General features: G+C 35.7%; 1 protein-coding gene across 4 annotated transcripts in view; it reads left to right on the forward strand.

Annotated features, from left to right (window-relative positions):
* TLE1 (TLE family member 1, transcriptional corepressor) overlaps positions 1–14,460 on the forward strand; it is an 83,255-nt gene that overhangs the window by 40,498 nt on the left and 28,297 nt on the right. For 2 of the 4 annotated variants that reach the window (XM_050329728.1, XM_050329729.1), the window contains exons 7-10: positions 2,084–2,288; positions 3,032–3,048; positions 10,474–10,590; positions 14,275–14,328. In XM_050329728.1, the coding sequence (XP_050185685.1) occupies positions 2,084–2,288; positions 3,032–3,048; positions 10,474–10,590; positions 14,275–14,328 (393 nt within the window). The remainder of the gene's footprint in view (positions 1–2,083; positions 2,289–3,031; positions 3,049–10,473; positions 10,591–14,274; positions 14,329–14,460) is intronic. The other 2 variants (XM_050329730.1, XM_050329731.1) reach the window with 1 other exon arrangement.

The raw sequence follows: 14,460 nt of genomic DNA on the forward strand, positions 1-14,460 counted from the left end.
AGGAAGTGTGCTAGAAACTACTAAAGTCTTGATAAGTCTGTGAGAAGTGGGATGTCTTCTTGTTCTTTAGATGCTGGATCAGAGAAACAAAACAAAAAACCCCAAACCTCTACAGTCCTGTCAGGCTTTCCAGTGCTTTCTACTGATAGTTCTTCAGTTAAGTGAAACTTAATTAGCAATAGCTGCTTGATATGGTTGAAGGTCTACTGTGTTAACTGCTTAAAACATTAAAATAGAAGAATAAGAACTACCTCTCTTTTACCTTTTTTTTTGAACATACTAAAAAGCCATCAAGAGTGGTCATCAAATGTATGTATTGCAGTGAAGACTAGCAAGGATTTTTATGCAGCACTTGAAAATAAATTTCTGATATATAGTGTGTGAAAGATTTGGTAAGCATGTGGCTTTATAAAATTGACTAAACAGATTGTGATAAATTTTAAGCTTTGTCTTGTATATAAAACAGGTAAATGATGGCTGCAAGACAGTTGGGACAGCAGAAAAGTGAATAATAAGCAGGTCCGGTCCATAGTTCTTGAATGTCAGCCCCTCTGTCTGCATAATTTTACAAACCACCCAAGGCGTGTCTTGGGAGGGGGTTATGAGAAGTAAAAGTGTAGGAGTGCAGTAGTTATCTAAATAGTAATCAATAAATTCATTCATATGCCAATAGATGTTGTACAGGTATTGTTGACTGTTGCTCTTGAATAGTCTTCGGACCTATAGGAGCAGATAAAATATTCCTACATTATTTTGAGTTGAGGTTTTTTTGTGGTAAATTGTGAAATATTATGAGCTGTAGTCTAGTATGATGTCAGTAGCTGTCAGTAGTACTGTAACAATTTTGCCAGCTCTTACAGGAGCACTAGCATTTACCTGGTCAAACTTGATGTCTAACTGAATTCATCCTGTTCGGACATGTGTTTGTCTTCTTTTTGATCCCATGAATTGGGTGGGATCTAGCTTTTTCCTAGTGTCTGCCTTCATCAGATAGACAGTGGAGAGTGGCCAAGGTGTAGAGGTTTGTCCTGTCTTCTCTTCATATGCCGAGACACAAAGAAACAGGAAAAAGGCAGAAAATCTGTTTACCTGTAGCAGAATAAACAAGATCTATAACTAAGCTAAGGATGGTTTTGAAGCTTCATTTTCTAAAAAAATTTATACTGAACATTTTGGGCAAATTAAATGATAGCTGAACTTGGCAAACATTAATAAAACTGTAACAGTTTTAACTGGAAAATATCTTAATATTTGAACTATGGGGAAGACATTCTATTATAAGAACTCTATTTCTAAAATTGCTTACAGGTTATTTTGCCAGATTGGTTATAGGGTTGTATGTCCTTTTATTATGATATTGTTCTTGCAAGGTGCTTTTGAAAAAGATGGAGGTGTTTTAATTAATTAATACCATGTTTCTTGTTGACAATTCCATGACCTCATTGATGCTATCTGGAATACCTGGATTCTGAGCTCAAAGGTGGTTCCTAAACCCAATGTTAGGTTATGAATAATTCCCCCCTGCTTTTCCCCCAAAAACCTTGGCTAGACTAAAATGCAAATTTAATTTCACTAAAGATGAAATTAAGCAGTATCTTTTACGCTTTTTAATATTCAAAATAGAAACATACTTGCTGTTTCCAAATTGGGAGAAGAGAAGAGTGTGAGTTTTAATTAATGTGAAAATTTTTTCATTATTTTCCAGAGCAGTGATATGCTTTTCTATTGAAAGGGACAGATATTCGGGCTTTCTGCTGCTGCTCTTTGTCGCCAGTGACACTGTGGCAGGCAGTAGCCACCCAAAACAACCTACAGTATTTGAACTTATTACTCAGGCTGCAAAATACGTACCCTGCTAGTCTTTTTGGGTAATGGGACATGAACACAGTTGTCCGTAGACAGCATGATGTAATGCAGTATATATAATGTGGTGGGACAGAGGGGAGAGGCTAGATTTAGAACAAACAAATAAATATCAAAATCCACTATTGATTCTCAATAATTAACCAAACTTCTACCTTATCCTTCCCAAACTATGTGCTATGCGTTATTCTTCTGGGGATGATGATACCACTGGGAACAGCAGCAGCAGTTGCAGGCTCAACATCTCTCCCATGGCCATGGACCTCCAGTGCCTCTAACGCCGCATCCATCCGGACTTCAGCCTCCAGGAATCCCTCCGCTTGGAAGCAGTGCTGGTCTTCTTGCCCTTTCTAGTGCTTTGGGTGGGCAGTCCCACTTGGCAATAAAAGATGACAAGAAGCATCATGATGCAGACCACCACAGAGGTGAGAGGCATGGCAGGCCTGATTAGGACACTGTCAGATTTGCACATTGCTGCAAAATATGAGCATCTCTAAAGAATTCAAGTTATATAGAATGAGAAAAAACTGTTGGCAAACTTTAAAATGTCTGCATATATATCACTGAAGCAAAATTCAGCTTGGAATTTTTCAGTATTTTAAAAGGGGATCACTAGGGGTCACCTGCTCTATACTTTGAAGGGCATTTTGACATCCTGGTAAATGCTTAGTTGTAATAGCAGTGGGCCTGCACCATATTGTGGAATACTGTAAACTGCATAATGGGTAATTTTTTCAAAGAAAGTAATGTTGTTAAAGGGGTGGGTGGGAAGGTCGGGGGAACAAGAAGTTAAATTTTGAAGTGAATGTGTTCAAACTAAATACTTAGATAATTGCATCTGTTACTTTAGTTTCATAGGCTTAAATTCTAGTATTCAGTTAAATAGTGGGCAAAATTGCACTTGACTAATTTTTGAAAAGAAAATAATTTATTCTGTCATGAAATAAAACTAGGCTTTGTGTATGGTTAAACTGTAAATCATGTTTACAAAATACTGTAATTTTCAGGAAATCACTGTATTAGGAATGTGCAATGACTTATATAAATAAAAGCCATTTTAAAACTGTTCGCGGCTTGTGTTCTAATTTTTTCCCCCTTTTTTATTTCTGTTCTTGCCTCTGTGTCTGAACGGGCATGTCTGTCCATTTCTTGGTTACTGCGGGAGCAGACAGAGAGCCAGGCACAGTAAGTACCAACATTTGTGCTAATGTTTCCACATCTAGGAATGTAATAATCAGATGTTCCACTGTTTGTCTGTTTTGTTTTTCTTTTAGTAATTTTCATGATACTAGACATGTGTTTTCTGTGAAGATCTCTCCTGATTTGTGCAGAACACCAAGTTATTTGTTTGATGGACTGTATGAATGAGTTTTATTTTTGAGCAGAATGATTTTTTTTTAAGGCAAACTTGAACTTTAATTTGCTTATGGGCAGGTGGTAGAGGAGGGGAAAGATGCAAATCAAAAATTGGAAATATAACATTTTTAGTCAGAGTTAAGATTTTTCCTCTAGGATTTTCAGGATTTAGAGTTGCAGAAAAGGTGAGAAATTTAAATGTGAGGATTTTAAATGTATCACAATGGTGTTTGGCCCTAGGAGTTTCTTTTACTGGATCTGTTTAAGCCATACTAATGTCTTTACTGCTTATTTTGTGCTTATGGTATAACTTCTATAGTGATACTTTTTTCCCTGTAATAGAATTGGTCTAAGGCAGTGTTATCTGAAAAACCCTATAAAGAACTACTTTGTTACAGCTTTTCATACTGTTTTGCCTTGAGTGATATTGCTATACTAGTCTGTTGAACCTGAGCATGTGCAGCTTCCACGTCATTTGAAGTTACAAATCTAATTCTGCTTGTTTATATCATAGGTGAATTTGAGGTCTGTTTTGTTCCTTTTCTCAATTAAAGAAGACAAGAAGTAGGAAAAGTTATCTGACGGCATTAGGCTACTAACCTTCTGATTTTTATTGCTACTTTTTTAATATATACAGTAAGCTTGCTTGACAATTATTTACTGGAAACTATCTGCATACCCTTTGTGGCAGTCTTTTGTTGTTAGATTACTAAGCAAGAAGTATTCGTTTCAGCTTGCTTGATGTTATTAAAGACAGCGTAACCCCAGAAATAATTTCAAGCTGGGTTTTCATGAAGTCTCAGACTTATTAAATACATATTCCTCTGTGTGGGACATACGTCTTTGAGTGAGGTTAGTTGATGGCAGGAATCTCATTAACTATTGTTAGGAGCTAAGGATGTTACAGTGTGTGTCTGTGCACTAACGTGCACATATGGCTTTGTGTTTTGATTTGGTTGTTACGTTTCCTGTGCTTCCCCTGTTCCCATCTACCCCTGCCATGTCCATCATGTAATTTGCTAGAGGGTTTTTGAGTTTAAAATCAGGTGTTTCAGTGTTGGGAAATTTGAACTCTGAATTCGTCTTGTAGCTGAAAATAGTTCTTGCCTGTGGAAGGAAACCTGTCAAAAACTAAATCTGACTTTTGTTTGTGGGAGAGTTGCTTAATTTATTATAGATGTAAATTTTATTTAATTAAACTATGTAAATTTGTCACTGTAGTTACTTCTGTCTTCATATGTATAACTCATGATTACTTGGATATTATCTGAAGTAGGCTTGATATATTGATATATATACTAGGTCATGCTAGTTTCTTTTTGGTCTCAGTGGAGGATAATACTTCATAACTAAATTAAATCTTAATAGCTGAATACAGGTGAACTCGAACTTAAAATACCATATTACATTAGAATCTTGGCTTAACGATGAATGATGTCTTCAATGAAAGAATCATAATTTAAGAGATGGTTAAGTTCAAGTCTGTGGTTAAAATGATGAGCTGGAAATTATTTGATCTTCAAACTTCTCTAATTCTCATGTATTTTTAATGGATTTCTTTTTAAAATATATTTTTAAGGATGATATGAAATTGGGCTCACATACATAAGACATACTAGCAGGTCTGTTTGGCTATCACATGTGGTTCCAGCTAGCAGTAGGCTTTTATGTTTCAAATCACTTTATAACATCTGGGTCATCAAGATAAAACCAATTTGATTTTCGGAGTAACATTTTAAGAGTAATGGTGCTGCCAGAAATCCTGACAAAGGCATGCTTTCATCATCCAAGGCACCAAAACCCATGCTGTTTGTAAGTTACCTAAATTTACCATGATATTTGGTATTACTGGGCAGTTTTACAGTATGATTTCCGTCAGATACGTCTAACGTGATGTTTGAGTACCACTAGTAGAAGCTGACAGCTTTAAATGCACAAGTTTGAAAAATTACAACTTAGTACATAACTACTTGTTTTTAAATAGAGTTTTTGTGGCATAACTTTGAGTTGAAGCATATTGTGGCATGTTTGAGGATAATAATTTTTAAATTAGGTTTATTTTTTTTTTAATATCCTTTTGGACAGCACAGAAATGCAAAAGTTCTGATGCAATCTGTTTTAACAGTAATGATTTGTAGACAGTGAAATCTTATCTCATTGTGTGCTTGGGATTTATATGAAGTTTGTGCTTATCTTTTGCTCTCAAGGAAAACTTTGAGCTTGTTTTCTAAGGCTTAGGAAGGATTCATAATTTTTTTTTTGCTTTCACTGTTGAGCATTGTTGCTACTGTTTTGTAAAGCAAACACTCTTTTCTTAGAGTAGAAAAATATTCTGTGCACTAAGCTCTTCTGTTCTTCCTGTCCCAGTCCTGGAGAACAGAACATAAAAAATTGAATGCTACTTTTTGAATGATATTATGTGCAAGCTGTTTGGGTTTTTTTTCTTTTAAATGGGGGCGGAAAATCATAGAAGTTGCTATATGGAAATGTAGGGTACTCATCAGCATAGCACAAGTATGCTTCTAGGCCTTTGTGAAGAAAGTATAGATCCAAACCACAGCTCTATGTAAGAGCTATGGGTTGCTGTGTTGCTGTTTACTTTGTAGCTGATTGAAAGCAGCTCATGACAAAGGACCAAGGGAGTTGGGGGTGCCTGGTATAATTTTTTTTGGATACCCTGATTCTAACAAACATTAGCTAGAAAATACTGAAATCAACAGAAGTCTTTCCCTGTTAGCGTCTTCTGATTGTAAAATCATTGTGGAGAGTGACTCAAATCCATTTAGGCTTCTACAGTTCCTTGTTCCTAATATGATCATACTAGTCTAAATATAACTTAAAATGGTGGTCAAAAAGAAGGTAAAGTCAGTAGCTTTCCATCACCACTAATTTACAACAAAATCTCCTAACTTTATAAGTCAACTTTTGGATTGACATGTGTTTGCTATAAGCATATTCAACAAATCAAAATAAATGATTCTGGAGTAAAATAACTTTGAGCATAATCTTCTTGTGCCTTGCTGGGGGCTAGTTAAGAATACAGCATCTCCTGTATTCTAATCAGTGGTCCTGACAATGAGCAATTGACGTTTTGGGTGTAGATGTTAGACTTGGTCCTGTTTTACCTACTCAGCAAGAGATTTTACCTCTTACTGTCTAGATATACATACTTGTAGATAGCACTTTTGTGGGTGGCAGCAGCAGAGATCCATTGCAATGGTTAGATAAATGCAGAGGCTTTTCTCTGTGATATGGGCAAGTCCAAGTTGTCGCCTGAGTAACTGGCTGTGATGGTGGGTGGCTGCCAATGGCTTGGATGTGCAGTGGGTCATGGAATGACCAAGCTCAGAGCAAGCCTATGTCTGTGCATGACTTTGGTGGAAAGAGGATTGTGAGAGCTGAGCTAGCACAAGAAGATTTTGGGACCAGGTGTAGTTGGAACCATGAAGAGAGATGCAATGTAAATACTGTTACTTAATGGCTGTAATGATCAGCGTAAAGTAAACTGTCAGTTCTGTATATACTAGTGAATTGTCTGTGCTGTATTATAACTGGGGCTAAATGAGTTACTACGGGCTCTCAGCTTGTACCTCTGGCACATACAGTTGTGGTTTGGAAGCGGTTCCTATGGGAATAGCATGGCAGTAAAAGAAGTGCATTCTGAATAATGTGCATTATATTCCTGACAGGGAATCCACCTTCTTTCTGTGCATCAGGGCTACATTTTTGCTTCACATTTGCCTGCTGGTTGTTTAGTGTTTAACTTTTGCTGGCAGCAGAGTTGTTTTATAATCATAAGTTACTTGTTATGTGTGTCTCTTATGCAGTCTGGTAACTGACAGGAAACAGTGCTACAGTAGACTTTTTTTCTTCTTTCAGGACTTACTTGAAAAGGAGGGCTTCATGTGTATAAAGTGAATTATCAGAAAAAAAGGAAAATACTTAAATCTGATTTTGACCACTTGTTCTGATCTGAGGTTTACAATTTGCAGATGTTGATCCCTAATAAACCAAACTTCTAGTGTGAAAGCAAAGGATTATCCTCAGTTATGCATCTACTTAGCTGAAATTAAGACAAGACAAAAACTGGTACCTTGCAGTTTCTCTTTAGGAAATAACCTATGTATGTATTTTTTTTTTACCCTGTACAAACTTGTTCAAACAAATTTGTACAAACTGATTTTTATTGAAGATCAATCCCAAATGAAAATTTCTTTAGTGTTATTAAAATTAATGGGCATTAAAAAATGCCCATTATAGCCAAAATAAAAATTCTTCTCCTACTTTTGAAAATAAGTTAGTTGTTAGTAGATCTAGTAGAAGAACTAAACAGATTATTATTTTTTAAAGAGAAGATAAAGGGACTCTAATATTGTGAAGCTGTTGCTGCTATCTTCTGGCTGGCCCTATGTTTGATAGTGGACATACAGCAAATATACACTATACCCGAGCAGAAATGAGGAAATGTGGGTTTTAGTATACTGTTCCCTGAACTGTATCATTACACAAGTAAGAGATATCAATAGCCCAAGGTTTGTATGATCATCTCTTTCCCAGTTCTTATCAGTATTTTCCTTCACTTCCTTTGATCAGTGTTCTGGATCTACCATATGCACTACTTAAAGAGATCCATATTTTCACATTGTTGAATGAAATGTTGCGCAGTTGGTGATTTGAATTATGGTAATAGGTTACAGTAGAAAGCTATTTTTTCATCCAGTGTTATACGTTACCTGATTTTAGTCACAACTGTTAGAACTTCCTTGAATTCCTATGGGAAACAAAACAGGCACTTTTTAATTTTTTGTTTTACTGGTAAATTTTGTCAGAACAACAGCACAGTCGTATTTGCAATTTTAGGTGTAGCTATTGTGAAATAAGCTGCTCTACAATAGCTTCTAGCATTGATACTCTGATTAAAAGAGAACAGTGCTGTAAATTAATGTAGTAAGTTGCAGAGAGGCAGTGTGCAAATATGACCATAGGGGATATGTTTTGCTGAATAGGCTTGTGATATATAATTGCATGTTCATGTAAGAAGCCATCAGTCTTTTGAAGAAAAAACAAATCTAATAATCTTTGTCATTTAGGGCACAGTGAGAGCTGTGAGTTCCTAGGTATGTTTCAAAATTTTGAAATTCTACAAGATTTACAAAAGATCTACAAATTCTACAGTACAAAATATTGTCATTATTGTCTAGGTAGACTTTAAAATAAAACAGAAAATAAATTAACCATTGTAGTTACACATATTGGTTGTCAAAATTTGCAAGCCATAATTCCCAAGTAGGCTGCTAAATTTTTCCCAGCTTGTGTCCCTTTGCCACCTTCCTGTTATTCACACCTTATTTTGGCAAATTAAAGCAAGGAACTGAGTTTATTCACATTACTACGTTTCTCTTGATTGTTTATTCTAAACTCTTCAGTAGTAAAATAGGTATTTTCATTTATTTTTGTTAGGGAAAGTATCTCTTAACTAAAAGACTTTTTTCTCCTTAAGAGAAAAAACATCTCTGGTCAAGTTTGAATTGACAGATTGCTTCTTAAGGTGTTTCTGCTTCCCATAAACATGATGGATTCAATATTATAATGTTGAAAATGGGTTTTAAATTTTTTCAAAATAGCGAATCCCTGAGTTTATGTGCACCTGGGAGGAGATGAGTTAAATTCCAACTTATTTGTCAAGGTAATTAGTTCAATGATCAAACAAGCCCACCTTTTAGCTGCAAAACAATTTGTAAAGACATTATTTTGAGCTTCTTGATACTGAATTTCAATAGACCTTCCTATATGCTTTATGTAAGCCCTTTGGCATTTGTTTAGGTTGAATAGTCATGCATAAAAGAGCTTAGAGTTGGCTTTAAAGTTCAGCATCTGAATTAGGAGAAAAAGAGGATTCAGATTGCCTTATGTACCCTGTTTCGTTTTCCTTCTACTTGGGGCTAAACATTTGTTTCTGCACGAAACAACCCTGATGTCTTCAGGTTTTAATGACGAAGCTATTCAGTGCAGAGTTCACTGGCAATTAGTATATAGTTTATGCTATATTAAGAGTAAATATCTCTGGCTCTTGGGTAGATCTAAGTATTTCCTTTGAAAGCTTAACTATATATCAGTAAACTATACCAAAGTATATATAAGTATTAGGCTTTTCTCTTGAGAGAGTTACGTTTGTGCATGTAAATGCTTATTTACTTATATATTTATGTGAGCATATATTTATTTATCTAAACATGTACTTGGCTTTTAGGATCTAGGCTTACCAGGTCTTTGTGAAAAGGGATTTTTTTCTCAACTCATTCAGTATTGTTCACAGCATTAACACATCAGTGAACAAATTGCCCTCTTGCATATGCTAATCCTGCACTTAAAAGAACTCATTGTAACAGGTTTTAATGCTTTAGCTGGAACTGAGATGGAGATGAGAATCGAAGGCATGTCAAATTGTCATGTGACTGAAAAATGTCTAAAATGCTCTTTGGGTCAACAGTTTGTACTTAGCATAACTTAGCATGAAAGAAAGCAGTCCATGTAGTTTGAGGAAAAGATTAGTCCTTGCCTTTGTCTTTTGTGTGTGTATGTGTTGGCCTCAGTTTTTCAGATCAAGTCTGATTAAACAACATTTTAGCCTTAATTTCACACTACTAGTGAATGTTATGCTGGAAGTAAAAATATTTGATCTTTGTTTGCAATACATTTGTTGAAAGAATCCAATTGGAGTTCACCACAGCTAATAATTGATTATTGCATAACCTGATTCAGCAAATAATTGTTGTTTTAAGAGTTAAAGGCAAGCTACCATTTATCTGTCCATACTTGCAGGTGTAGAAATACCAAAGCCTCGTCGATTTATGATGGTCTAGAAGTGAGTCAATCAGATTATATTTAGTAATATCCTTTATTAAATGGAATCTGAATATTAAAAAGTTATAAAATCATTGTTACTTGCTCATGAATAAACAACAAGCCTACTTCTCCTAAACAATAAATTCAGTTGAATTAATTAGTTAACTAGGTGGTGACTGACAAGTGAACTGAACTTTTGATAGGCTGAACAATGAAAATCCAAGCTTTTTAAAATGTGTGAAGCCCTATATGTTTGCCTGGAGGACTTTGATTTGAATTAAATTGAATGAAAGACTTAAGTGGCTATCACATTTCTAAGGCATCTATCACATTCAGTTTGAGTTTTTAAGCATATGTGAAGGAATCTTAAAAGGAATTTTTAATTGATCTTGGTTTTTGTCTTTACAGAGTAATTCTCTGTTGGTCCCGGACAGCCTACGAAGCACAGATAAACGCAGGAATGGCCCTGAATATGCCAATGACATCAAAAAGAGAAAGGTGGATGATAAGGATTCCAGCCACTATGTAAGCAAATCTGTGTCAAATAAATGATTAATTTATTTGCATATACTGTGCTTGTAAAAGAGCTGTGAAGAGCAAGGAAATGTAGAAATGTGTATCTTATGGCAGAAGTAGAACATGAATATATGTGCCAGAGAGATAGTATTTCTGTTGTGGCAAGAGTAGACTCAGTAGTTTGGGATATTGTTAAGTAATACTCCTCAACAGGGAAAACTGAGCCAGGAGTAGCTGTTTGGGATTCACAAGAGTTTTGAGATTTTTCTTAGAGCTTGAGTGACATTCTTTCTGAACTGCTCTAAAACCTGAAGGTTTGTTCAAAATGGAGGATTTTGCAACTGAGGAAGTTTTAGTAAATTTTTCTGTTAACAAGCTATTACCACATTGAATATTAATTACCACTGCAAATTGCATATGTTATGAAGCTCTACCAAGTTACTAAAGTTTGATTTTGACTGATATGGTAGTTTCAGCAGAAAGCAAATTGAAATTGAAAGAGTTCACAGTTTTGTATTCTGTATTTTTGAGTAGCTTCCCTGTTGCTTGGTTTCAAAGAGGCACTTCAGTACAACAGTGAGCCTCAGAAGGTTCACACAGGCTTTCAATTTCAAGTCTGAATGTTCAGCCAAGTCACAGGATGATACTTGAACAGGTTTGAGACTGGGACTGGTGTGAGAGAGTTCTGAAAAGCAGAACTTAAATCTAACAGAATATACTATACTTTGACATAGCAATAATGTGGCAATTTTTCTGGGGTTTGTGATTCAGATCACTACTTCCTGGTTACTGAAACCCAAGAGAAAATTAGAAAATTTATTTCCTCTGGATTTGGTAATTTCTCTCCACTTGGAGAGTATCTTTGAGCAGCTATTGGGTATGTTAGTTCTGTTCCAATCTTGCAAGTTGTATTTGCACCACTTTCTAATAATACTGTTTTAATTAGAGATGGTTTTGGCAAACATTCCCATTTTACTGCCTTAACTTTGAGGGTTTGATATTCTATTGGCATTTTTAATTTTAAATATTTGAAGATTAACTGTTCTTAAGTTATTTGATATAAAAAGAAAGAATGATCTTCACTTGCTTGTTTTTCATGTATTTCTATTGGTAGGAGAGGGAAAGAATATTATTGCACTGTAGAAGCAGTTTGGTTTAATCCATATTTTAAATGTGTTTCTACCTGCTGTTTGTTTGAAGTGAATTCTACAAATGCAGGTGCATCAGAATAAAGAATTGAACAATTTGAAAGTTCCAGATTCTAATCTTGAAGAGGTTTTGTTTGGGGATTTTTGGGGTTTTTTGGGGTTTTGTTTGTTTTTTGGTTTGTTTGGTTTGTGGTGGGTTTTTGTTTGTTTGTGGTTTTTTGGGTTTTGTGTGTGTGTGTGTGTGTGTGTGTATGGGTTTTTGTGTGTGGGTGGGTGTGTGTTTTGGTTTTTTTGCTTTGTTTTGGTTTTTTTGGGTTTTTTGGTGGTTTTGTTTTTGTGGTTTTTTTTCCCTTATTTTGCCAATACAAAACTGCTGATTTGGAGCTCATTTTACATGAAGCCCTTTTAGGAACAATGAAGTACTGCCTTTGTCAAAAGGGTCATAAGTTGTAGGAATTGTTGCTTTTGGAAAAAGATTCAAAATTAATTTTTTTTTTCTGTTTTTGACTTCTAACTAATTTTCATGTTAGGATCTGTGTAGTTTCAATGTATGGTTTTATGAGTTAGGAGAATCTTCTGATATTCATAGCACTTATAAGAGATGCCTTTGATAATCCCAGTAAATTTCTGTTTATCAAGATTATGGAGTCAGTGGAGTTCACTTAAGCATTGCTTGGTAGCTAATTTTGCCCTCCTTCAGAATGATGTTTTTAGTGAACAAGTGTCCCATCTACTGTTTTCCCACACTCTCAAATGTGTTCTTACCTATTCTAGCACTCTGGGTGCTTCATACTTCTCAAGAGGTGTCAAATAACTGGAGCTAAAGCTTTCATTTCCTTCTTCCACATCTTTTGGTTGGATAGGTGCCTGTAGCAAATAGAGCCACAAATTTGTCTCCGGTGCCCCTCTTGGGTCCCTAATATGTTTGTAGTATTTCTTGGAGCAAGATTCTGTTAAAACAGAAGGGAAGGATTGAATTTATGTGTTGGTTTGTGGTTTTTTTGAAAGAAAGAGATGGGGGACAGTTGAGCAATCTTGTATGTCTGATTTGTTTGCCTAGAAACTTTTTTTACTGGAAGTACTTTTTTTAGAAATGTCAGACTTGCCTCCACAAAAATTTAAATTTTTGACATTCACTTGATTTTATTCTTTCTTTGGTTTTGAGTCAAGATTCACCTTCTCATTGAACCACCCTATTGCACTGTGGATATCACTAGACCACTGCGTATTATAGAATGTGGCATTCCAGCCTGTATTGGAGATAGAGACCAGGAGGCACTTGAGTAACAGCAATCATGTGGCACTAGAGCAGCTGAGATGAACACAGATCTAAGTGAAACAGTCAAAATGCAGCTTGACAGGCTGCAATAGAACATTTCAATTTAGAAATGTCCAAGTATTTTGGTTTTCTTAGGTAGAAATGTTGAAGTGCCTTAGCATTTCTGAAGCTTTTTCTTTCCCAGAACTTTGTATTTCAAAACTTACCTCTCTGGAAAAGGGGAAAAAAATGCTCCTATCACTTGGAGGAGGATGATCCATCAAATATGCAAAAAAACTCTCCTTTTCTGAGACTTTTTTAGGAATACACAAGCAGTTATTTCTCTAAGATTAACACATGGGTATATGAACAGAGTACCTTTCTCTTTTAAGAATAGTGGCAACACTGTTTATGGTGGTAATAAGGAGTTTCGGACCATCTGCAACGTGCACTGATGGTGAGATGATGTGATGGTTTTAATCTAGGCATTCCTGGCAAGCAGCTCATAAACGAGGAAGTGGCCATGTTCCCAGTATTCCATATGATTTTTATGTAAACCAGGATATAAATAAGATGAAGATTAGAGAGTTCACTCCCTTCTCTTCCGGCAAGGTTCAGGAGCAGTGGGTCCTTGCGTTGGTCTCTAAGGCTGAGGCCTGCAGTGACCGCTGGTCTGCCATGCGGGGTTTTGGGGAGTGCTGACCATGTCTGGTGATCTTGTTTTTTGTGAAGGACGTGGTGAGATTACGTTTTGCTAGTTCTTTATTTTCCTAGTTCTTGGGTTGATGGTACATATCCGTTCTGGTTTTGTCCCTTTTTGTCCCCTTTTCCCCTTTTCCTTTCGGGGGGTGTTTGGGGGCCCCCTTTGCTGTGTCCATAGTACTTTAATTGTATATAATTGTAATATATGTAAAAATACATATTTTAATATAATTTGATTGTTTTCAGGTTTTTCAATTTTTATAGTTTTTTTTTCCTTTGCCCTAAGGGAAGAAGGGAGGGGGAAGGGGTTATTACTGTGAGTTTGGGCATTTGGCAGGGAGCCAGGTCCGAACCATCACAGATGGTCATCCTTCAATTAGTACTACTTTATTTGGGATTTATTTTTGAAGCAGAAATAAGGTGTTGTGTTTCTGTTTTCGTGATTCTCCCTATTGCTAATAAATTAATGGAAGGCTGTTTATTTTTTATGTAGGAAAAGCAAAAAATGTCTGAGTAGATGCATAGTCTTTTTCTGGGCTCTTATTGTACTAACTGAAATGAACACTATTTATTTATTTTTAATAGGACAGTGATGGGGACAAGAGTGACGATAACTTGGTTGTAGATGTATCCAACGAGGTAACTTTTTTCTTTTTCATAGTCTTGTTGTTTGCCCACCTGTTAAAGGAAAAGTGAGTTTAGATGTAGAAGAAAAACAATCCTCTGTGTGATTATGTTAAAATATTCACAATATCTCCTTTTCGTTAGTCC

This window comes from Myiozetetes cayanensis, unplaced genomic scaffold, assembly GCF_022539395.1.
Source record: "Myiozetetes cayanensis isolate MyiCay16 unplaced genomic scaffold, myiCay2020 scf4, whole genome shotgun sequence".
Classification (NCBI taxonomy): Eukaryota; Metazoa; Chordata; class Aves; order Passeriformes; family Tyrannidae; genus Myiozetetes; species Myiozetetes cayanensis.